Below are 24750 nucleotides of genomic sequence, written 5' to 3'. Positions count from 1 at the left end.
GTGTGGCAAGTCTCCCACTGCCTTCATGCCACCAGCCTGGGTGCAAACTTTGTTTGCCAGCTGGGTTTGTGCTGTTGACTGTTTGCTGTTTGGAGCCATCAATGTTTTATTTAATGCTTTATTTTTATTTTATTTAATGCTTTAAAATGTTTTATTTAAAGCTTTTGGTGCCCTCCTATACTTTTGGGAGCAAGTTACAGCTGCAGCTGTACCAGGGTCAGCCCTCAGTATTTCACCTCTCCCCCTACCCCTCCATAGCAATTAATGCTCCCACCCATGTGGGGTTTGGCAGGACCTGGGACCTCTCCAGGACTGTCTCCAGCTCTGGCCATAAAGAGCAGATGGTCAATACCACCTTGGGGTGCCTTGCTGTAGAGGTCCTCAGGCTCTCCTGCCATCTTACCGAGCAAGAAGATGCTCATCTGCAGATACCCCTAAGGACTTGTGCTTGTGCTTCTACCTCCTGGCCTTGACAGATTTGACCCTGTTCCCAGCTCCTTGCCCTGAGCATGGCCCTGAGGAGAAGGGTTTTTTGCAGTCTTGGGTAACCCTGTGGGTTTCTCCTCAGGAACAAGCCTCTCCCATTCCTGACTGGCTTGAGCAGAAAACCCTGAAACTGAAGAAGATGAAGAAAGTGCTTCTCCAAAAATGTTCTGCGTCCATGGTGCCCCCCTGCCCCCAGCTTCAGCTGTGCCACGTGGTGGGGACTCCCCTAGGAGAACCCAGACCAGATGTCCTGCAGGTTGGGATGTGATGGGAATTCCTGTCCCCATGGTGCAGCTTTCTTGGCCCGGGAGCTGAGAGAAAAGTGCTGGCAGATGTCCCAAGACCCCTGCCCCAGCAAGAAGGCTGAGCCCCAACACTGGGCACTGCCTGTTCCAGGGCTCCCTGCAAGGCTTGTGGGGGTCCCAGGCACCAGTGGCTGGGCTGCCATTGCCAGTACAGCGACATCTGTAAAAAGGGTAAGGAGAAATGCTTCCTAAGTTTGACTCACAGCTGACACCTCCTGATCCCTCCCTCCGTCCTCAGGCTGGAGAAGTCTCCTCCTCACCCTTACCCTCCTTCCTTCTCTTCCTCCCACAGAAACCAAGGGGAAAACAGTTAAAAAAAAAATCTTTAGCGACTCCTGCCTCCGGACCGTGGCCTCGCTCAGTTTCTGAGTTTTCCTTCCCTGCTTATTTCCTTGGATCCAGCTCGATGGTAATCTGAACCGAGAAACATGAGGCTGCGAGACTTTCTGCTCACTCTGCTGCTCCCGGCCGGCTTCCTGTGGGGGGGCTCATGTGCTCAGCGCCCAGAAATCATCACCCAAGTCTCAAGCACAGAAGGTAAGCCTGGAATGCTTTCCAGGGTGGTTTTCCTTCCCTGGATCAGCAGAGAAGCCTGACTGCTGTTTCCCTCTGGGACAGATGCCTCTGCTGCAGACACACAGCAGATTTGTTGGGACGTTTGGGCTTGCTGAGGACAGCAGTGTAGGATTAGAGAGGATCTGCAAGAAGTACCCACTTTTGTGATTTTGGCTCTTTTTCCTTGGTTCTGTCTGGTCAGGAGTTACCTGTCCAGTGGGATGCAGGAGAGGGGGATAACAGTGGATACCCTAGCTTTCTGAACTATTTCTAGCTTTCTTAACTATTCTGGGCTGGATGCTGGCTCTAAAGGGAAGTTTATGTTATTGCTCTTTTTTAAAATTGTATTTTTGGCAGGACGTGTCAGAAATTTTTTACTTTCTTATTGTATTGATTGCTAAAATGGTGAGTGGTGGTTTTGAGTGGTTCCTGCAGCTGCATGTTATTTGGTATAAAAAGTAGTATAGGTCTTGCAAAGATATCTTTTGAACGAAAACCGGGAAGAAAGTATAGTAAAGTGTTAAATGCCACGAAATTATGTTTTCTGAAAAAGCAATCTTGCTTGTTCTTGATGCCAAGGGGGTAAGGATGTGAAAGCATTCCCCTTAGCCTAGATCCCGGGAGCCTACTAGGAGGAAAATGGGGTGGGCAGTGCGGGAAGCCTGGGAGGGGCAGGCGTGCAGCAGGACTGCTGGCCAATTCCTGCCTCTCCGCTTCTTCCCAGACTGCCCTGTGGACCTGTTCTTCGTCTTGGACACCTCAGAGAGTGTTGCCCTGAGGGTGAAACCCTTTGGGGACCTGGTTACCCAAGTGAAAGATTTCACGAACCGTTTCATTGATAAGCTCACCCAGAGGTACATTCCCTGGGGGGTTTAACCAGACTGCTTTGGGGATGGAGACTGCTGCTGGGTGAGATGCTGAGATCCTCCTGCATGTCTGTCCACAGAAAGAAAGAGGAAAAGCAGGGATGCTGGGGAGGGGGATGGGAGCCTCTACCCCCTCTCCCAATCCTCAGCTGCTCGGTTTTTTCTCTGTCTGTGCTGACAGCAGCTGTGCGGCTTTAGCAGGGCTGCTTGCACCCACTCTCAGGAAAGGCAGGAATTGCTGGAGCAGCAGACATGGCAGCCCAACCCCACCACCTCCGGGTGGCTGTGTGGTTATTGTGCAGTGCCAAAGCCGTGCTGGTCCCTGTGCTCAGGCCCAGAACCACCCGTGTTCATGGGTGGCAGCAGGACCCCTCTGGGGTTAAACTCAGAACTCACAGGGTGAGCTGCAGAGCAAACCCTCCCTTGCCACTGGTGCGCCCCAGCTTTTGATGCCCCTTTCCCCAGCTCTTTATCTGCCTCGTCCTCACACACCTCTGCAGCCACTAACCAAGGTCGGACCCTGGCTTTCCCAAGGGAATGCCCAGGCATGTCCAGGAGCACCAAAGCTCTTGGATCCCGGAGGCGGTGCTGCTGGGCTTGACTGCAGGCAGAAGATCCATGGATGCACAGGAGCACCACAAGTGCTGGAGGCACTTGGGTCTTGCTGAGCTCCTCAGTGCAGCAGGAGATGTGTGCTGGTGCCCAGAGGGGCACTGTGGGGATGTCCCTCTGCTGCACCTGCTGGAAGGGTAATGCTCTGTCTCAGGAGGGTTAGGAGGGGGTTAGCAGCTCACCTGTCCATTGCCCAGGTAGAAGAGTTGTCTCACAAGGCTTTGAGTGACCAGGAGCCTTGTGCTTGGGAACAACCTGCCAGGCCTCCATCAGTGCAGCATCACTCTCCCCTGTGCAAGGCCCTGGGCTCAGTTCTGCAGTGGGATAGAGGGAACAGCAGTGCACAAGGTCCAGGTGGCTTTGGGACAGGTCCTGATGGGAAGATGTGCAACACTACTCCTTTGGGACTGGCCCCTGCTTACTGAAGAAGAAATCACATCCCTTTGGGATTGGTCCCCATATCCTGAAAAGACCTTTTTTTGGGCAGTGGCCAAAGCACAGGTGGTGCTTCTTTCCCAGGGAGTCACAAGTGCTGGATATGTCAGTGCACAGGACAGGGCTGCAACACACACACACTCATCCTTCCCCAAGTCAGAGCATCCTTCCAAGGGAGGCTCTCTGATTTTAACACATCTGGCAGTAGGAAACCTCTTTGCAGGGTGTTTCAGTGATTGCCTGCCTTGCACACACACACACACACCCACCCCTGGCTGTCTGGCTCAGCCCCTCCTGCCCAGCTCCAGCCCCTGGCACCTCTTCCAGAAGCCTCTCTTGCCAAGCTGTTTGATCCCTGCAGACGCCCACCCACTGCATCGCTTTGCCCTTCCGCCCACGGGACAAGCTACCCCAGGGCCCAGTGCTGTGCTTTGCATGGGAAGCATGTCTCAGCTTTGCAGGAGAGCAGGGAACCCTGGCAAATCCTTGTTCTGCAGAGGATTTGCATTTTCTGTGCTGGTGCAAGTGAAGCGAACCCTGTGTCCTGGTGCATCCGTGCAGGTACTACCGCTGCGACCGCAACCTGGTGTGGAACGCGGGAGCGCTGCACTACAGCGACGAGGTGGTGCTCATCAAGAGCCTCACACCGATGCCCAGCGGGCAGAGTGAGCTGAAGAACCGTGTGTCATCTATCAACTATATCGGGAAGGGCACCTACACGGACTGCGCCATAAAGCGCGGCATCGAGGAGCTGCTCATCGGGTCAGGCAGCGATGCCACAGCAGGCACAGCGGGGGGGGTTGTGTGTGGCTCTGGTGGGTGGGAACTTCTGGGTTGGGACAGCCCTGTGCATTGTGCAGAGCTGTCCCCAGGCTGGGAAAAGAGATCACAGCATGGCAAGTTGCTCCAGCTTTGCTAGGATAAGGCACACCCTGACCACAGGCTGGGGCACTGTGTGGAGTGAGTGTCCCCAGGTGTTCAAACCACTCCTCTCCAGATAAATTCTTTCAACATTAAATCCTGTGTTTAAACCCTTCCAGTGGTTCCCATCACAAGGAGAATAAATACCTGATTGTGGTGACTGATGGACATCCCTTGGAAGGTTACAAGGAGCCCTGTGGAGGCCTGGATGATGCTGCCAATGAAGCCAAACTCCTGGGGATCAAAGTGTTCTCTGTTGCCATCTCCCCCAACCACTTGGTAGGGACCACACAGCAGGGATGCTTCTGGCAGGTGGTCCCCAGTGGGGCCATGGGACCCCCAGTGTGACAAAGAAGGGGCACTCAGAGCGTGCACAGGTGCCCACAGGTCTCACTCTGCCCTCCCCACCCCCAGGACCAGCGGCTGAACATCATTGCCACAGATCACGCCTACCGCCGCAATTTCACTGCCACCAGCCTGAAGCCCACCCGGGAGATCGATGTGGAGGAGACCATCAACACCATCATTGACATGATTGTGAGCACTGCCCACCCCGTCCCCAACCCGCCCCCTCCCCAGGCTCCCCTGTCCCTCTTAAATCCCTTCTCTTTGCTTTCTTGTCTTGCAGAAACTTAACACGGAGCAATCGGTGAGTGTGCCCCTGTGACTGAGCCTGTCCCCTGTGGGTCACCATGGCTAGGGTGTTGGTGGCACAGCCACCAACATCCCTTATAAGCCTGGGAAGCACCCCCAAGGCTGACCCTGCTACTGCCACCTCTTCTAATGCTGTTTCCTCCTTTCTTCTGTACAGTGCTGCTCCTTTGAGTGCCAGGTGAGTCAGGCTTTTGAGAACCCTGTCCCCTTCCCTCTTATCCCTCTGGTCTCAGGCAGTGCCTCAGGCTGGTCTAACCCACACATCTTTCCTGCAGCCTCCCAGAGGGCCCCCTGGACCTCCTGGAGACCCTGGCCATGAGGTGAGGGACTGGTTGTGGCTGTGCTGTGGGACTGGGACAGTGGGATGGATTCACTGGGGATGCTCAGAGACCTGGAATCATTCTAGTAGAACCAAGAAGGTTGGAAAAGGCCCCCAAGGTCACCTGTGGGGCATGAACCCACACCATGCTCCCATATGGCCAACACCATCTGCTCCTTGTATGTGTGGAGCATTTCTGCTCCCATCCTCCCTGCTCTTCTTTCAACAGGTCATTGTTCTATTCCTGGGGATGATAAACTAACTGTGTTTCTCTCCTGTACTGCAGGGAGAACGAGGCAAGCCAGGTCTTCCCGGCCAGAAAGGAGAGGCTGGAGACCCAGTAAGTGAAGGACCAGCCCTGGTGGCTCTGCATAGGGGCTGTTTTTTGGCTGCTTCTGGCCAGACCTCTCAGACACATCCTCACCAGCATCACCCTGTTTCCATGGGATGTGCAGTCATGCATGCTGTGTAGTAGGGTGGCTCCTCCTCTTGCTACAAGGCTTCCTTGTTCCTCACCCAAAATAGCTGTCCCTCCTGCAGGACATGTCTCTGACTCATGTGTGCCAGCCCAGGGGTGGACTCTGGGCTCCCTCTTGCATCCTCTGACACAACAAGCACAGCAGTGTTACAGGGAAACCTTTGGTAAATAACCTGAGAGCATGAGGAAACTATTTCTCTCCTCCTCCCTCTTTTATTTTACTAGGCACACTTATTTTTGGGAGGCACATTTCTTCCACACACCTAAGCATGCAGTTACGAATCTTGCGTGCTCCCAGACTGGAAACCCCATGCCATGCACTTTTTCTTCCCAAGGGTTTTCTGCCCTTCCCTTTCCTCCCAAATGATGTGTCCCCAAGCACCCAGTTTCCCTCACCTCAATGAAGAGCTGGAGATGGTGGAGGTGAAGGCAGCTCCTCTTGGCCCTCCTCAATGATCCCGTGCTCCCAGCCCAGGAAAACAAGGAGCAGAGTTATGGGAGAGGTTCCTGTGTGAGAGAATGGCAGCTGAGCCCCATATCACGAGTCTGGAGGGATGCTGTCCAGCGGTGGTGACTGTATCTGTCCCTGTAACACAGTGTTTCTGTCCCCTAGGGCAGGCCAGGAGACATGGGACCTGTTGGCTACCAAGGAATGAAGGTATGTGGGGCTGCAGGCTCACAGAGGTGGTTCAGAGGTGGGCCATGGGCTTTGTGCTGCAAGTGTTCTCATTCTCCCATTTCCCTTTCTCCCTTCCTCTCTAGGGTGACAAAGGAAGCCGAGGAGAAAAGGTGAGGACAGCAGAGATGTTTGGGAGAGATCCCTATGCCCCCATGAGTGATTATCCTGTGCTGGCCCTGCAGCTGTGTGGTGTTGGGGTGTGTTATATGCCTGCACATCCACCCCTCCTGCTGGCACTGCGTGAGCCAGGAGCAGGGATCCAGCAGGATCCAGTGGGATCCAGTGGTGTGCAGAGGAGTCGTGAATGCCTGCATGCTCAGACTGAGCTGGTGTGGGGACTGCACTGCAGTGGGGGGATGGATCTGCTTTGCATAGACATCTGACACCTCTGTCCTTCCCTCTGCAGGGCTCAAGAGGAGCCAAAGGAGCCAAGGTCAGACACTGCTTTTGCACCATTTTTCTCAGTTTGAGGTTTGGGAGGCATTGGGAATTTGGGAATCAATTCATGGTCCTGGTACTCTGTTTCAGGGTGAGAAAGGCAGACGTGGAATCGATGGCATTGATGGCAGGAAGGTAAATCTCTGCTCCAGGGCACTTTGCTTGGCCTGAGCACCCTGGCTTTTGCCCCTCCAAAACCATTCTTGGGTCTGGGGATGAAGCCTATGGGGCAGTGGAGTCCCTCCCTGCAGGGCCATCCATCTGCCAGCCAGGGATGGGGCTGGAATTTCCCTTCCAGGGGTCTGGGATGATGGACGGGGTCTTTCCATGAGTGTCACTCATTGGGAACCCCTGCTTTGGCTGCCTGACAGGGTGAAGCTGGATACCCTGGATTACCTGGCTGCAAAGGCTCACCTGGATTCGACGTAAGTACCCTGTGGGTGCTCCTTGCATGCAAATGAACAGCTCTGCCATGATGGTGTGTAGAAATAGGGAATTGCTTGGAAGTGTGTGATGCTTATATCCCAGGCATGGCACCTCGGGGCTGACCCTGCAGCAGTCTGCCTCATCCTTGTCTGGAAGCTGTCCTCAGTTGCCCTGGGGCTGCCTGACATTTCATTTTCCCAGTTTCCCTGCTTTTTCCATGCTCCCGGGATGACACATTTGTGGTGGCACCAGTGTCACTGCAGTCCAGCTACAGCAGCCCAAAACCACCTTTTGCTGTCATTTTCCTCTGAGCTTCAGAAGTGTTTCAGCAATGTGGGTGCAGCATTGCTTGCACAGCTCCATGGTGAAGGAGTCTCTTCTGGCCATGTCCCTTCTGTCCATCCCACCAGGGAGCCACCTGCCAGATGCTCAGTCCATGGCCAGTTTCCTGCAAATGGTGTCACCAGTTCAGGTTCAGTGACACTGCCTTTAATTTTAACAGGGAGCTCAAGGCCCACCTGGACCAAAGGGAGATCCTGGTGCTTTTGGACCCAAGGGAGCAAAGGTGAGTTGCTCTGCCCAGCCTCACACAGAGGAGGGATGCTGGGGAGGAGCAGGAGGGAGAAGTGGAAATTTCTTGCACTGACTGGGGCAAGCCTATCACAGAATCAGAACAGTTTGGATGGGAAGGGACCTTAAAGTCCACCTCATTCCATTCCCTGCCATGGGGGGTGGAACATTCTACTAGAACAGGTTGTTCCAAGCCCTGTCCAACCTGGCCCCTTCACTAGAGGACGGCCTCCATCACCCACAGTGTGGCCACGGTTCGAAGATGCCCACCAGCCTGGCACAAAGCATCCCTAAGATATCAGGGGAATGCTGTGAAAAGGTGGCTTTCACTGGGAGTGGAGTAGGGAGGGATCTGTTGGCATGGGGAGACCAAAACCCTGAAAGAGGCTTGGGGGTGCACTGTGGCTCCTGACAGCCTCTGTGCTGTGGGAGCTGAAATCCACTGCTGGGTGCAGTCTTGATGGTGCCTTGTGTTCTTGTGAAGGGGGAGCCTGGGAATGACGGAAAGCCTGGACGACAGGGGATTCCTGGCAACCCTGGAGAGAAGGTGCGTGAAGAAGCACCCTTGTGTGAACATCCTCTTGCTCTCTGTGAGAGGACCCCTGCTACAGTCTGGGCTTTGAAGCAGAGCTTGCCCAGAGCTCTCCAAGTGTGCAGGGCTTTGATCCAGGACTGTCTGACTTCTTGTTTGCATCCCTATGCCTTGCAGGGACTTCCTGGGAACCGGGGTGAGCCTGGACCAGCAGGAGAGACTGGTGACGAGGTGAATTCCCTACATGTGATGCCCCTGTGTATGCTTTCTGGCCATCCCCACCCCCTGACCACCTCTCTTGTTTCTCCACAGGGTGCTCTAGGTGAGGATGGTCCTCCTGGAGAACGGGTAAGTGAGAGCACCTCTGCCCAGGGCAGGGGCTGGTACCCTCTGGAAGAGGAGGATGGGGCCTGGAGCTGAGCCTGCTCAGAGGTGGGCAGTGAGGGAGGGGTTTGCCCTGCTGGGAGCAGGCCTTGATTTTGTGATGCCACCCTCTCTTTGCAGGGCAGCAATGGAGAGAGAGGACCCCCAGGCTCGCCGGGTGACCGTGGGCCGAGAGGACAGCCGGTAACTACACCCGCAGGGCAGCCTTCCACATCTACTTGCAAGAGGGGTGATGCTTGGAATCCAGGGGCTGGGAATAGGTGTCCAGTGGCTAATTCCACCAGTTTGTGGGCCAGCAGGCAAGCTCAGTGCGTTGACTTGCCAGTTTGTAAGGGATCTGCTGTTTCCCCTTTATGCTGGCAGGTGATCACCAAACAGCCAAAATCCAGAGGAGAGCATGCCCAGCAAGGCAAGAGCAAGTGAACACTGTCAATTCCTTCCTCACAACTGAAAAACTAGTTAATGAAGAGGAAAGAGTCAAGGTGTCCTCCTCTGGGTGCTCAGGGGCTGCATGAGCTACCAGTGGCTCAGGCAGGAGGGCACAGGTACAGTCAGCAGCAGGGCAGCATGAGTGGGTATGGATGGAAGGGGGAATGCTCTTCCCTCCCCTTTTGAGTGGGAGTCACTAGGAAAGTATGTTTCCAGCCTGCTTGGGTGAGTCATCAAGCGTGAGCGTGGGAGGGACAGGAGGAACCCTCAGCAGGCCAGGACAAACATGTGGCAAGCGACAGCCATGCCACACGTCACAGGGAGGGGCAAGGGGTGCTCTGTGCCGGGTGGGGGTGGTGGGAGCCAGGACATTCCACAGCAGCATCTCATAATCCCATCCACCATTGCACCACTCATTTCCTGCCCCTGCAGCGAGGACAGCCAGGACCCAGCACCAGCTTGGAGGGGGGCAAAAGTCTGCCTTGGGGAGGGGGCAGCTCTGGCAGGGGGCTTCTGGCAGCCTCCCCCTTCCTGTTTACTGCTCAGGGAGCACCGGTGCTGCTGCGCGGCGTGTGCGGGGCAGATGTGCAGGACACAAAGGCACGCCAGTGTCCTGCAGTTAAATTGTTCAGCAGACGATGAGCTGCTTCCTTCCAACTTTGAGTCCAAGCACGAGGCTGTGTAACCTTGCCAGAAACGTCTCAGGGCCATTTGGAAATTGGGTTTTATATTTGCTGTTTGGCTTATGCATCTGGATGCCTCTAGGTTGCAAACAACAGTTTTAGGTCACCAACTTCTCAACTGCTTCCCATAAATTCCCCTCTCCTCTGCCTCCCCGACTTGCTCGTTTCTGGCTATGTGTCTGGATGGGGAAGGTGCTGCAGAGCCAGCCTCGGTTTGGCAGTCACACTGCCCTGTTGGGGTGCAGCTCTGCTGGATTTGTGGAAGGCTGTTCAGTAAAAGGGAGCTGAGCCATATCCATGGGGTATTTCCTTCTGCTGGAACTGTTGGGGTGCAAAACCACCGAGACTCAGGATTTCTGCGCCCTACTGGCCTGTCAGTTCTCTGCAAACAGCCTTGGCTCAGGCTTCTGGGTGTTAACAAAAGAGAGGGGAGAACATTGGCAGTGAGGAGTGAGGGTGTCTCTCTTCGTCTGAGGCTCATTCCCATGGAAATCCCCTTAGCTCCATAGGGATGGCAGGCTGGAGGAAAGATGCTGTGCTTCTTTCCTTGCAGACTGCCCAGGGCAGGAGCTGCTCTAGAAGAGCAGCCATGGGCGCAGTGTGTGGCTAGTTTGGGTCCAGGGCGTGTATCGGCAAAAGATGAATCTCTCCACACTTTTGCTTTTGTAGCACAAAATGGGTGGAAAAATGTCCCCTAGATGCAAGCTTCACAAGGCCTTCACATTGAATCCTCTTCTTGGATTCAATGTGGCCACACTAGCCTTCCTCCATCTCTGACAGCTCCCTACTCAATTCCTGAATCTGACTGAAATCCTTGCCTGTTTGGATGACTGCATTTCCATCCCACTGTGGGTGCTGCACTCCTGCTCCCCATGGCACACAGGTCCCTTTGCACTCACACCTGCTCCTCTGTGTGTGTTTTCAGGGACAGCCAGGACCACCTGGTGACCAAGGGCGGGAAGGACCCCTCGGTCCACCTGGCGACCAGGTAAGAGCTTGGTTCAACCTTCTGGATCTCAGATGGAAGTGGTTGGGACATCAAGGAGAGTAGGATGGGAGGTTTAACTGATGCCACAGCATTCTGGGGCAACTTCTCAGCATCTTCCAGACCAGGAAGGAAAGCTGGTGAAGAAGGGCAGGGATTTTTATGGGAACCCAGAATATGAACAGGGCCAAAAAAAATGGAGACTTGGCTGCTGGACTGTGGGCAGAACAACCTGCACACCATTTCCCAATCACATGGGAACAGATGTTAACACATCTGACAGAACTGGAAACTGGCAAGTGCAAGATGCAGCCACACACAAAATGTTCAGGCCTTGGGCCAGAAGCTGCTCACTTCAATCAGGGGTGTCAGTGAGATATCTTCTGTCAGTGAGGATATCCTGACGTGGCCTCAGTGGTGTCCCTGACACTCTTGGCATCCTGCAGAGACAGCCTCTCCCAGAGCCAGTGTTCCTCAAGTGTGCTGACTGCAAGGTGTGACCCTCCTGCTCTGGGGTCTGCTTGTGCCTTGTGTGCCTCAAGAAACAGATCTCAGACTGCATGGGGTTGCTGGAGAGCAGGGTTGACCACCTCCAGCCTGAGGAATGCTTCTATCCCCTGCACAGTTGAAGGCTCCTTCCTCCCAGCTGATAACTTGAGGTCTGGAGGTGTTGCTGGGTCACTCCTTCATGGCCATAGCACTGATTGCAATGGCCAACAAGATCTTTGCACCTGAGCAAGCACAATTTGACATCACCCTTGGACTGGGCTCTGTAGGAGAACTCCCCTTCTACCCACACCATTGGAGTTTTAATGGATCCCAAGATAGAGGAATGTATCAAGATAAACACTCCCACACTGGCAGAGCAGGACTCCCACAAGAGGTGAAGCATGGAGGCCAGCATGTAGACAAATGTGAGACAGCTTTTAAACTCCTTTCTGCTTGGCCAGGTGTTAGAGAGCCCTTGGAGAAGATATGGAGTGCAGAACATGAAGGGGGGGCTGTTGCATTCGTATTGTCCCCAGCATGGGTGACCCCCATGTCAGACCTGCACTGTGCAGAGAGAGTTTGGCAGTATCCAGCTTGCTCAGGTGTCTTTTTGGGAGGCGGCCCTGGTGGGAAAGCAACTTTTCAGATATGTGCATGTAATGATCCACTGATCAGTGCTGCAGGCTCGTGCCAGTAAAGGAGGCTGGGGCTGGACCTCCAGCTGCCTCTACCTCTGTATGGTAGAGGCACATTCCAGGTTCAAGGCAGGAGAAAGACCACATAGAAGACAAAAATTTGGTGCAAGTGTGGTGGGGAGCCAGGCTGGGACAGATCATGCTTCCAGCCAGCCTTTCCTGTTGGGGAGGAAGAGGAGAAGGAATGGTCTTTCCTGTGGGCCACCAGTTTTCCCTCCCCACCACTGAACTTGAGTCAAACCCCTGTCAGAGAGGGAAGCATTACAAAAGCAGCTCCAGTACCTCCTCAGGCCAGAGGCTGCCCCAGTGCTCCCACCACTCCAGGGAGATTTGAAAAATAGTTGCAAAGTGAGGATGATTTTTCCATGAGCTGAGGAAAAATTCTTGTGTTTGGCCAAATTAAAAAGAAATGTGTAATTAGGTTTGGGTAAGAGTGGGACCTTGGCAAACACAAGTATTTTTCAAGCCATGTTATCTGCAAGCTCTGGACCTTGGAGTGTGTTTCTCTTGGCAAGGGGAAAGTGCTCCCGCTAACCTGTGACTCCCTTTCATCCTGTTTCTATTTGAGGGAAGCTAAAGGCCAGCACGCTCTTTCCCTGAGCCTTGTGGGACAGGTTTGGTGGCCCTTCTCTATTCCTGGCTATGGTGCCTATCCCTCCTGTCAGATGCTTGTTGCACCCAGAGAAGTAGTGGACAACATTTACTCACCTCAAATTCTGTGTCATTTATCATAAACTCCTCCAAGGCCATGAGGGATTTGCGCTGTGCAGCTGCAGTGAGGACGAGACTGGAGTGTGAGCCAAGGGTGCCATGGCTCCAGCCTTGGCTGGTGTGAAGGATCACAAGTTCCTGTCGTTCCTTCCAAGATTTCCCTCTTCTGGGCTTTTGCGCAGAAGTAAGGTCACATACCTCAAAGCAGTTCAGTGTTCTGGACTGTGCTATTTTAAGTTTTCTGCGCCCACAAGGACACCTTTCCTTGGAGGAAGGGCGTGTATGGATGTTCAGCACCAGCTCTCTACATCTCTCCGTCCTCTCCATTGCTTGGGGACTGGCTGCTCAGGCAGCTCCATATAAAATACTGCCTGAATATTTGATGTGATGCCAGAGCATAACTACCCACTCATTGTCCACTATTATATCCCACCTCCTGGAAAGCAAACCCTGCAAAGGGCTGTGGGGACTGAGCAGAAGGTGGAGGGGGTCCCTTGGGCACCTGTGGAACTCTCAGAGAAAAGAACCCTCCTCCTGCCTCCTCTCCTCTCTCGTGGTGTCTCTGGCCAGCCCTGCAGCTGGCGGAGCAAGCAGCGGCTGCCCAGATGGAATGTGGCAGCTTTGGTCTGTTCCAGCACATGCTGCCAGGGCTCTGCAGCCTTCTGAGAAAAGAAACTCCCCAGAGCCACCCTGGCTGTGACCCAAGACTTGTCCAAGCCATAAGGCACATGGAGGTTTGTGTCACCTTCAGGGTGATGTGCTTGCACCAAGGACCATCCTCCAGGGGCACCTGTGTCGCAGCTGATGAGGTACCACTGTGCCACACAGCTGTGCTTTGATGCCAGAAAGCATCAGCCTGTCCTCCCTGCTCCTCTTCCCACCAGGTCCTCTGTTACTGGGGTGAGCTCTGAAGGAGAGGGATGGCTTTGAGTGCCTTGGCTGCCATTAAAAGCACATGATGTGTGGCCTATACCTGTGTTGTCACAGCTTAGCCCAGAAAGCTTTTGGGTTTGGTTCATGCTCAGCAGGGATCTACCTCCCACAAGGTTTTGCAGAGAAAATGGTGTTAAGGGAGGAAGGAGAAAAAGAAGCCAGACACGGCTCCTGAAGCACCTCTCCATCAGTATTCACCCACATCTAGAGGTCCATTTTAGGGCTTTCCAAGGTGGAGCTAACTTGCAGGTGGGCACCTCTACCCATCAAATCACAAAACAAAGGAACTAGCCCTTCAGGGCAGGAGTGGCAGCAAGAGAATGCTCCATTGAGAGAGTTTTCTGTGTTTCCCTAGGGTGAGCCTGGACCTCCAGGACCCAAAGGCTACAGGGGAGATGATGGCCCCCCCGGCAGTGAGGTCAGTGCTGCTTCATCATTGCTTCTTCTGCAGGGAGGGGATGCAGGGCAGATGCTGCCCGTTAGGGCTTTCCCCAAATCCTGTGGATACTGGAACGCTATTGAACCTATTGGTACAGGCTGCAGTACTGGCTTCCTGGCAGACACATCCAGATGTTTCCATGGGTCCTTAAGGCCACAGCTGCCTTTTCCCCCACCTCCCACAGGTCATTTCTTGGAAAGGTTATAGCTACACCACAGGAGCTTCCCATCATGGGAGCTGGGCAAGATGCTGTCTGGGGCAGCCACCTGAATCTGCCAACTGGTTTGATCCCCAGGGTGGGGAGCAAATGGAAGCCAAGCACAGCTGTTGGCTTACATAAAAATCCTAGAACATTTGATCCTAGTTTGAATTCTAGTTTGGGTTCAGACAGACCTTAAAGCTCATCCTGTTACCTCCCCCCTGCCATGGGCAGGAACACCTTCCACTATCCGAGGTTGCTCCAAGTCCCATCCAGCCTGGCCTGGAACACCTCCAGGAGTGGGGCAGCGTGTGCCAGGGCCTCCCCAGCCTCTGAGTAAAGAACTTCTTTCTGACATTCAGTCTAAATCCTCACATTGCTCTTGTATAAGCAGAACACCTCCATGGTGGGCTCGTGTTGGTAGCTTGATGTCTCAGAAGTCGTCTTCCCAGCTCAGATGATGTTGTGCAATGCTTGACTCCTTCTTCTGCCCCTTCCAGGGCCCAAAGGGATTGCCTGGAGCACCTGGGCTGCCTGGGGACCCTGGGCTGATGGGAGAAAGGGTGAGTAGTACTGCTAGGCAGATACACTGTCCGAGGAGACCAGAATCCTGCTGCCATGCTATCTGAGGGGTCTGCATTTCTTTATCTCATCTGTGTCTACCTTCCTTTCCAGGGGGAGGATGGTCCTCCTGGGAATGGCACAATTGGATTCACAGGTGCCCCAGTAAGTTTTTTGTGCTGCCTTGAAACTGTAATACCATTATGTCTACTTGTCCAACCTAACACACTTCCTTTTTTCCATTCCCAGGGGCAGCCAGGAGACAGAGGCAACCCTGGCATTAATGTAAGTGTGCTGCTTCCTCAGCCACACAGGATTTACCTTTGGTGGTGGTTTGGCACTTGGAACTTCTCTGTCAGCTGCATGTTGGAATGGGCTCCCTGAAGCAACCCTCTATTCCCTCTGCCCACCTCTCCCTGCAGTGGATGCTTCCAGTGGAAGTGTCCTGCTGTGGCTGTAACACACAAGAGCAGCAGCTTGCACTGGGTGCTTTCTGAAGCAGTCCCAGAGCCAGAGTTTGGGAATGTCACCCAGGTGAGCTGGATAATGCTATGCTGAGGGATTGATTTGTGTTGGGTCAGTGGTTGGACTCGATCTTGGAGGTTTTTTTCAACCTAAACGATTCCATGATTCTGTAGCAGTGAAAGCCACCAAAACATTGTTGCCACCAAGAGCACTGAAATCTGGTGCTGGGAGCCTGTGTGCTGCTCTCCACCCCTGTCCCAAGCCACCTCACAAGGTTACCACACACCAGCACCAACTTCACCATGCTAGCAACAGCTAGTCACACAGCAGTCTCATCCATACTGTTTTTCAGGGAACAAAAGGCTATGTTGGACCTAAAGGTGATGAAGGGGAAGCTGGCGACCCTGGCAATGATGTGAGTAATCATGCTGAATCCTCTTTTCCTGTGAGCGAAGTGCAGGAGCCTTGTGCAGTGATGGGCCAGAGCCCATCAGACTTTGTAAGTCTTCAGCCTTTTGCCTCTGAGCAGTGACTGATGGATAGCAATGGGAGCTCCCTCCAGGTATTCATTCTGCATCTGACGCTGGCAAACCTTAACCTTTGTTAAGCTGAGATGGGCATCACCTCTGCAAGGTTTTGTATGCTTCCAGATGGCACTAATGATGATGGCACTGGTGATCTGAGCTTTATCACTGCCCCATGGAGGGAGATTTCCCCAGTGCCCCTTCCAAGTCCTCATTTAATTTGGTATAGCAACCTCAGATAACACTATAGTGGTGAAGCAGGGCTCATGAGACATCTGGAGGGAAAGGTGCTGTGTAGGAATCCTTAAAATCAGAGGGTTTTGGTAAAGCTGCAAAAGGCAGGCCCTAGAGACAGCAGAACTGTGATTAGAGCTAAGCAGTAGCCATAAGATTTGTCAGCAGAAAAATTATAAAAGAAGTAGAAAAGTAAGAGCAAATAGAACAATGATCTGCATATTAACACTTGTCTAGCTACAGGTAAGTATATCTAGTGAGATATTAGGAAGTTTTAAGCTTAATAATGGAGCTTTGTGCATTGTATTTTAAGGTTTACAAGTAGGTATTGTATCCAAAATAAGCAAGCATTGTTTAACCGAAGGTACATGTGCTTATAGTGGCTGGATGGAACTACTGTCAATATGCTTTTGCTTTGTGTGATTTGTCAAAAAACTTTTAAAGTTGTAACATTGACTTCTTTGTCTGCTGCCTGGGATGTGAGCTGCTGGCATCTTCCCATTGTCGTAACCATGTAATGATACTGATGCTGGAAAATGAACAGCTTGAGACACATTCCCCAGCAGTCCCATCCCATTGGTGATTTGTACACAGACCCCCAGCCAGTGATAGTGCTGCCACCTGACACATACAAATTTATGAGTTTTGGTTTTGTTTTCATTCCAGAACTTGACCCCTGGGCCCAGTGGCATCAAAGGAGCAAAGGGCCACAGGGGACGTGAAGGTCCCCCGGTAAGTAAGAACCCTGGCAGGGTTGGCCCCAGTGGCATGGCACCATTCCTCCATCCATCCATCCATCCCTCCATCCATCCATCCATCCATCCATCCATCCATCCATCCATCCATCCATCCATCCATCCATCCATCCATCCATCCATCCATCTCTTCATGCTCTGGGTGCTCTGGGAGCAACACCAAGCCATGCACGCATTGTGTGTCCTCACTGCCTTCCCACCTGGGTGTACGTGGCACATATGGAAGTGGATCTTCTCCTTCCACCTCCGTGCAGCAGCAGAGAATCATGCAAACAAGCAGATATTCCTTCTCCAAGTGCAGGGACCAGCAAGTGGGAAGCCAAGAGGCTTTTCACAACTCTGCATTGCTTGGCAAAGTATAATTAGAATACACCACAGATAGGACTGACTGCTCCTGTAACTCCTCTGTGCTTCTGTCTGACAGGGACCACCAGGACCCGTGGGGCCTCCAGGACCAGATGTGAGTGGGACAGGATTGGGGTGCTGCCTGCTGGCCTGCTCTGTGCGTTGCTTTTGCTGTTAATCAAACATTTCTATTCCTCTGTTTTCAGGAATGTGAAATCTTGGACATCATCATGAAGATGTGCTGTGAGTATCCCTGTACCTCTCCTCCCACCCTGCTCAGTGCCTTGCTAAGCAAGAGGCAGCTGACTTTTCCCTGTCCTCAGGCAGTGGAATGCCATCCATGGGCATTTCTCCACTTTCATGCCCACAATTAAGTCCCCTTGATCCACACACCTCCAACTCCATATATAGAGTAGCTCATAAAACTGTGTCTCGCTTATATGTGGCATAGACTGGTTTTTCTGTGGTTCTGTACAGGGAAAACATAAGCAATGTTGTATAAAATGCTTGAGTGGCCCATTTTGCAATGTTTTTTTTTTTTTTTCCTAAATATCATGGTCTATCCCCCCTGGGAAGGGGGGGCCTGGTTTGGGGTGTCCTGCCGTGGGGAGAAGTAGCACATATGTCCTGCAGAGGACTTCTGGCCCATGGCCAGTAATGAAGTGCTGGAAGGACACAGGGTACTTGGAGAACTGACTGTGAGCTCTATACACTGGTGATTTATTTAGCTGTTATTTTTTTTAAATAATAATGGATCAGCATGTGCAGACACAGAGCTGCGTGTGTGTGTGGTGCTCCAGGTCAGGGCATCACAATCTGAAATGGGAAAGAATCTGGGTATTTCAAATGGGAGAGAAATATCCATGAGCTTGGATTGTTCAGGCCATGTGTCTGTGGGTTTGCAGAGACACAAACCTGCAGTCTGCATTAGGGTGTGAAAAATCCTTTTGTCAAGCATTTTAATGTTGTCTCTTTCTCTCCCTTTTCCTCTAGCTTGCTGCGGTGAGTATTACTAGGCAAAGTTGCTCTGCAAACATGTGCTAGTCCTTCTCCTTCCTTGCACCCCTCCCTTCCCCTGCTCCTTGCCTTCTGCTATGGAGATGTAGCGAGAGCCTGTGAGGGAAAACCAGGCATGAGCCAGTTAAGGGAGGGCAGGAAGCACTCTCTGAGAGTGCCACACAGATTAGAGGCTGATGTGGATGGGTTCTGCAACTGGAAAATGGCTGTCAAGGGTGCCCTGTGCCAGCAGGGTGGATTTTCTCCTCCCATTTTATAGTTGGGATGTCTGTTCTGGGCACACTGTGGATCTAGCTCTGTCCTCTTCTTTCCAAATCTTGTGCTGGTCAGCAGAGGAATGTGCTGGGCTTTACTCCCTCATGCTGCCCTGATAGGTTGGGTTTGCAGTCCAAAACCTTGAAGGGAGAGCCAAGGGCACATTATGTTCTTCAGCTATGAGAAAGAGGTGAGCAAACTGAGTCAGCTTCCTCCTGTCCACCAGTGCCACCTCTGTCCTGCTGGGCTGGATGAATGGAAGAAGTGAGAAGGCTTATGAGGAAATGAGTTATGGAATAATTACTGGGTGGTTTGAGGGTACTCACAGACTGAAAATGCTACATGTCTTATTAGGGAGCAAATGCACATAGAAAAATTTGTAAACTGGCTCTCAAGTCTCCCATGCAGCTATTCTCCTGCATTGTTTTACATCGTGTTTTGGGGCATAGGCACCCAGCTGGGCAGGGCTGCAGGAGGCATCAGCTACTTCCTTTAGAAATGCTTCCCTACAAAACATGTCCCTCTGCTCCTGTGCCTTGCTCCAGAGTGCACCTGTGGTCCTGTCGACCTCCTGTTTGTGTTGGACAGCTCAGAGAGCATCGGCCTGCAGAACTTCCAGATTGCCAAGGACTTCATCATCAAAGTCATCGACCGCCTGAGCAAGGATGAGCGGGTCAAGGTGAGATATCCACTGAGTGCTGTGAAATCCTTGTGTGAACTCACTTATTTTTCATTGCAAGCAGGAAAATGGGGAGGTGCCCTCCCTCCAAAAAGCCTCCACCAGGCTTGGCTTCAAGCTGGGGGTGGATCTTCCCAAAATCATAAAGTGATGGAGATTAGACAGCAGATCATTGTCCCAAAATAGACATTTCACTCTTTTTGGGCAAAGCGACTCTGTTTCCTCCATGTCCCAGAGCAGATGGTGCATCGAGCATTCAAACAGCCTGATCAACCAGTGTCTCAGTCTCTCCCTTGTTCTGATGAGCATTTCAGGTGTTTGGAGTGTGTTGGAAGCTTTTGATGTCCAACTCCCACACTTGGATTTAGGTCACCAGTTAAGCACTCTACTAAAAATTACCCTTGCAGCCCAAACCCAGCAATACTGTCCCCATAGTGAGTCTTTCAGTCTGAAGAGGGACACAAATGCTTGCTCTCCTTCCTAGCTCCCCTCTGGTAACCTGCTGCATGTTTTATTTGCCTCTGTGATTTGAAGGGCTGTTGGGAATCCAGACCTTCCTGAAGGTATAACCAGCCACATTTACAGCACATAATCTGCTGTTGAATACTAGTGTGGTGGGCATACGTGGGGTTTTTGGTTGGCAAAGAGCCAGTAATAAACAGAAAAGGTAGACCTGGGTAGCAAAACCACTGTGTTGGAAGAAAACCAGGAGTCTTGAAAAGATATCTTCTCATGCAACCATAGAATCTCCTGAGTTGAAGGGGACCCAAGGATCGAATCCAGCTCCTGACTCTTCACACAGAACAATCCCAAGAATTCCACCATATACCTGACAGTCCAGTGGCTGCTGTTGAGATCAGTGAGCTGTGAGATCTAGGTTTGAGTCTCCTTTTCACTTACTGTCTCGCCAAACTGGTCCCAATGTGCATCCACTCCTGATGGGGCTCTGACTGGCCAAAATAAGGCAGAAGAGAAACATCAGAGCCTGCCATGAAGGCATTCAGGAGAAACCATCAGCAGGATTCTGAGCTTCTGGATTCCCCTGAGGTATCTGCCCCTAAGTGGTTTCTGATGTGTCCCACAGTTTGAAGCTGGGGAGTCCCGTGTTGGTGTTGTGCAGTACAGCCATGACAACACACAGGAGCTGGTGGCCATGGGGGATGCCAACATCGACAACATTGGAGCGCTCAAGCAGTGAGTCTGTGGGGTCTGGCCCAGGGGAACCTACTTACCCCCCATCCTCCATATCTAGGCCAGCAGCTCCTGCAGCTGCAATGATCTAGATGTCCTTTAGTGGAAGGTAGTGGTTGGTGGCATCCTAAGTGGTTCTAAGGCTAAACTAAGAAGCATGCCAGTTTTCCACCCAAATCCCCATGCAGGGTTGTCTCTCTGGTCACAAGCTCTGTTCTTGCTCCTCCAGTACCCATGGGCAGGGCTGGCAGGCTCACTGGTGTCTGTCCTTGCAGGGCAGTCAAGAACCTGCAGTGGATCGCTGGGGGCACCTACACTGGGGAGGCCCTGCAGTTCACCAAGGACAACCTGCTGCGGAGGTTCACATCCGACAAGCGTGTGGCCATCGTCATCACAGATGGGCGCTCCGACACCCTGCGGGACCCCACCCCGCTCAACTCCCTGTGCGATGTCACCCCGGTAAGGGCATGGGACACCTGCCGTGCGGCAGCTGTGCGTCACAGTGCAGGCTCTTTGGGCGTCTCCATGTCCTTGCTACACAAGGCTAGGGCAGGGGCACAGGTGCCACTAGAAGCACTTTCACAAAGTGGCAGGTATACACAGTTATGAATGCATTAGATGATGAATGCATCCAGTGATGGACTCGAACTTCCCCGCAGGTGGTTTCCCTTGGGATCGGTGACATTTTCCGGAACCCTCCAAATCCAGATCACCTGAATGACATTGCTTGTTTAAGCAGACCAACCAGGCCAGGACTGTCCATTCAAAGGGACAACTATGCCGAGCTCCTGGATGACACCTTCTTGCAGAACATCACCTCATACATCTGCCAAGGTGAATGAAAGGCGGTGGCTGGAGGCAATGGGAAAGGTGATGAGGGATGCAGGATGCCCTCCCTTGTGTCCCCCCAGTCATGCTCTTAAGCAGGGACAAGGGTATCTCACGTCTCAGAATACTTTGTCAGGTCCACATCCTCACCTGCTGCAGGACATGTCTGTCCACACCATTTTTCATGCTTGTTCATAGCCTTTGCACAGGTGGCAAAGGTGGGTGTTCACCTTCTGCAGGTAAACTTCTGTCCCTTCTGTGCCTCTGTGGGACAAGTGGTTTTCCTGGGCCAGCTGGTGACATTAATCTCTCTTATATTCTTAACAGAGAAAAAATGTCCTGACTACACCTGCCCAAGTGAGTATTGACTCCTCATGCCATGCTGAAGGGCTGTGGGTGGTGTGATGGGGGAAGTGGAGCTTTTGTTTGTGGAAATGCAGGGCTTGGGCACCTCTTGCAATGGGGATGCTCCTGGTCTGGAGAGATGAGCAAGATCTGTTAGACACTCTCAGGGTCTCTCACACACGCACACACCAGCCCAAAGCAGCTGGGGAAAAGAGTAGGTGGTTGCTTCTCTGGCATCTCAAACCTAGAGAGGAGGCTGTGAAAGTTCACAACCCTCCCAGGTTTTAGCAACTGACCTCATTACCTGTTTCCACTATCTAGTGGTGGAAGCATGAGCAAAATCAGTTCCGTGGCAGGGATATTGGAGAAAGGTGCTTGAAAAGTGAGAACAGAGAGGGTTTAATGAAGTACACCTCCAAGTCAGAAACGTAATCAGTCCTCAGAATTTCCATGGAAAGAAGGGAAGTAAGGAGGATGAAGTGGTTCCCCAGACACGCAAGGAGAGCCACTGTGTTTAAACAAGAGTCACTAGACTAGACTCAGACAAATAAACATCTACAGCCTATCCTAAACCAAATAAAATAAGGAATGAATGGGTAAAAGGACAAGTGTAGGACAGCACTGGGGGAGGGGAAAGAAAGCTAGCATGAGTGGATATTTCCCGAGTCTGACAAGGCAGGAAACCTGTGAGACAAACCAGTGACTTTCCATGGAAGAGCCAAAGTGTAACAAGCCCTGGACCTTTCCCCTTGCAGTCACCTTCACCGGGCCAGCAGATATCACTCTGCTGGTGGACAGCTCCACCAGCGTGGGGAGCAAGAACTTTGAGACCACCAAGAAGTTTGTGAAGCGGCTGGCGGGGCGGTTCCTGGACGCCAGCAAGCCCACTGACGACTCTGTGCGCATCTCGGTGGTGCAGTACAGCGGCCGGAACCAGCAGAAAGTGGAAGCTCAGTTCTTGTACAACTACACGGTCATTGCCAAGGCCATTGACAACATGGAGTTCATGAATGAAGCCACGGACGTGAACTCCGCTCTGCAGTTCATCACAGAGCTGTACCGGCGCTCTGCCCGCACCGCGGCCAAGAAGAGGGTGCTGGTGTTTTCTGATGGACACTCCCAAGGGATCACCGCCAGGGCCATTGAGAGGGCTGTGCAGGACGCACAGAAGGCTGACATTGAGATCTACGTGCTGGCAGTGGGAAGCCAAGCCAATGAGCCCAACATCCGTGTCCTGGTCACGGGGAAGAGTGCAGATTACGATGTGGCCTACGGGGAGCGGCATCTTTTCCGTGTGCCTGACTACACCTCTCTGCTGCGTGGTGTCTTCTACCAAACTGTGTCCAGGAAGATAGCTGTTGACTGAGCATCTGGGTGGGTTTCTGCCAAGGCCATAGCTGTTTCTGTCTCACCTAAAAAATTGTAATGGTATTCTTGACCAACCTGAGGAATTTACATCTATGCAGATAACATAGTGCCACAGCCTGGCTGTACATAGTCCCCTCCCTTCTCTCTCTGCTTCATCATCTGTGTCTCTACTCTGTTAGCCTCAAATTCCCTCACTGCCTATGACTGCCCTCCCTCCCTCCCCACAGCAGGAAAACTCAAGCACACCTAGCAATAAGCCATCAGAACACAAATACCAACCTCATCCCACTGTGTTTTTGCCAAGAATCAGGATGAGGGCTTTTGTACCACTACAATCCAGCCTGGTCTCTTAAGGCTGATTATGCTCTTTTTAGCTACTTTTTTTTTCCATTTTCTTCTCTCTTTCACACATCAGTTGAGCACTTGCCCAGCTCATCATGATCCTAACCTAATGCTGTGCTTCAAGTGAAATATTCACACTTCAGTAAGCTTTGAGAGAGGATCATTGTCACAGCTGGCAAGTTTGGTTCGTATCTCCCATGCCTGGGGAGGAGGGAGGGCTGGATGGCACTACCCAAACTGTGTGCAAGCATCTCTGGCCTCCAGAGCCAGGGGATGGACACTCACTTCCCAGGGCTGGGGTAGAGGTGGGTGGTGGAGCATCCCTTGGAACTGATGCTCCCATTCAGGGCAGAGAGGATGGACACCAACTAAAGGAAAGATGGGCAGCAGCCTTTGGGGAGGGGGGAAACCCTAAAAAGAAGCAACATAACTGCACACCTTCACTTACTGATCTCATGGTCCTACAGTGAAACCAAGAACCTCATGAATAACCTGATAACTTGTTTTATGGTTCAAGCTCCATTCTGGAAAATCTCTCTGAGCCCAGTTAGTGGGATTTTTTTTAATTTTTTTATTTTTTTTTTATTATTTTAAAAGAGCAAGCTGACTTATTCCCAGTGAGCTCTCTTGGAGTACTGTTTCTATATGACCACCAAGGAGTTAGGCACCTGGGCCCTAGGGAAACCCACTAACTGCACTATAGATTGAATTAAGGCCTCATCCTCAGTCCAGAGAAGTCAAGTGAAAGGCTGTCATCATCTCCCAGGGTCTCTGACTCACACTCTAAGATATATTGACAAAGGTGCTATCACTTATGTGGGTGATGTGGGTCCTTGGTGTTTACACAGCTGTTTCTGGACCACACTGAAAATGTGGTTTGGCTGGGTGAGATTTTGTTTCAGCGCTTCCACTGGTGCTCTTGCTATGAATTCATGCACTTCAGAGAAATCAACAGCAACTGCCAGGTATTGGCACCCTAAACTCTTTACTTTGTATCCAAAACTCCATTGTACCAGTTAGGTTTATTTTATGCCTGTGTCTTACTAAAATTGTCCACTTTGGAAATTTGTCAAATAAATTGTTTTCCACAGTCTCTTTGGGTGTTTGTCTGACTTTCTCCCTCCTAGATCTTGATTTTACATGCTAAGAGATCTCTAAAAGGTCCTTGGGGACCTCACACCTCTGTGTCCCAGGGCTTGTCACAGCTTTTCACTGTGGATTCCTGCAAAGTGACTTGTTCCCCAGGCAGTGGGGACATTCAACAGGACATGGTCTCATGTGCTCCTCTTAGTCATGCTGCCTCCATGTCTGTGGAGATGCTTGTTGGGCTCCCTGGAGCTGGGGACACCTCACTCACAGCTGGAAAGTCTGAGGAGCAGCTGTGAGGTGGCTCTGCGGGTGGCAGCTGTTTGTGTCAGATCTCCCGCTCTCCTCTCCAGGGGAAGTCAGGAAAAAATGCCTTCACATTTGCCCTAAGAAAGGCAGGTTTTGTTACAGCTCAAGAAGTACCTATTAATGGTTTGCCACAGTCCTTGGCATGAGTCAGGCATGGAGGAACATGACAGGAACGAGCCCTTAGGCTACACATTTGTGGCTACACTTTTGTTTCTGCTGGCAG

At 52.0% G+C, this 24750-nt stretch overlaps 1 protein-coding gene across 1 annotated transcript; it reads left to right on the top strand.

The window, feature by feature from the left end:
• Positions 1-1054: 1054 nt before the first annotated feature.
• COL6A1 (collagen type VI alpha 1 chain) lies at positions 1055-24225 on the top strand. The gene is made up of 35 exons (XM_064433352.1): positions 1055-1328; positions 2071-2200; positions 3821-4021; positions 4300-4459; positions 4595-4717; positions 4809-4829; positions 4992-5012; positions 5110-5154; positions 5440-5493; positions 6245-6289; positions 6394-6420; positions 6717-6743; positions 6839-6883; positions 7120-7173; positions 7677-7739; positions 8229-8291; positions 8454-8507; positions 8589-8624; positions 8781-8843; positions 10698-10760; positions 13941-14003; positions 14724-14786; positions 14899-14949; positions 15034-15069; positions 15602-15664; positions 16674-16739; positions 17187-17222; positions 17314-17350; positions 18101-18109; positions 18925-19058; positions 20143-20252; positions 20525-20708; positions 20909-21083; positions 21405-21434; positions 22178-24225. The coding sequence occupies exons 1-35, from the start codon at positions 1220-1222 to the stop codon at positions 22786-22788; spliced, it is 3072 nt and encodes a 1023-aa protein (XP_064289422.1). The 5' UTR covers positions 1055-1219; the 3' UTR covers positions 22789-24225.
• Positions 24226-24750: the final 525 nt, after the last annotated feature.

Source organism: Passer domesticus, chromosome 10 (assembly GCF_036417665.1).
Source record: "Passer domesticus isolate bPasDom1 chromosome 10, bPasDom1.hap1, whole genome shotgun sequence".
NCBI lineage: Eukaryota > Metazoa > Chordata > Aves > Passeriformes > Passeridae > Passer > Passer domesticus.
The sequence above is the reverse complement of the archived record's forward strand: the minus strand, read 5'-3'. Positions and strand labels throughout refer to the sequence as shown.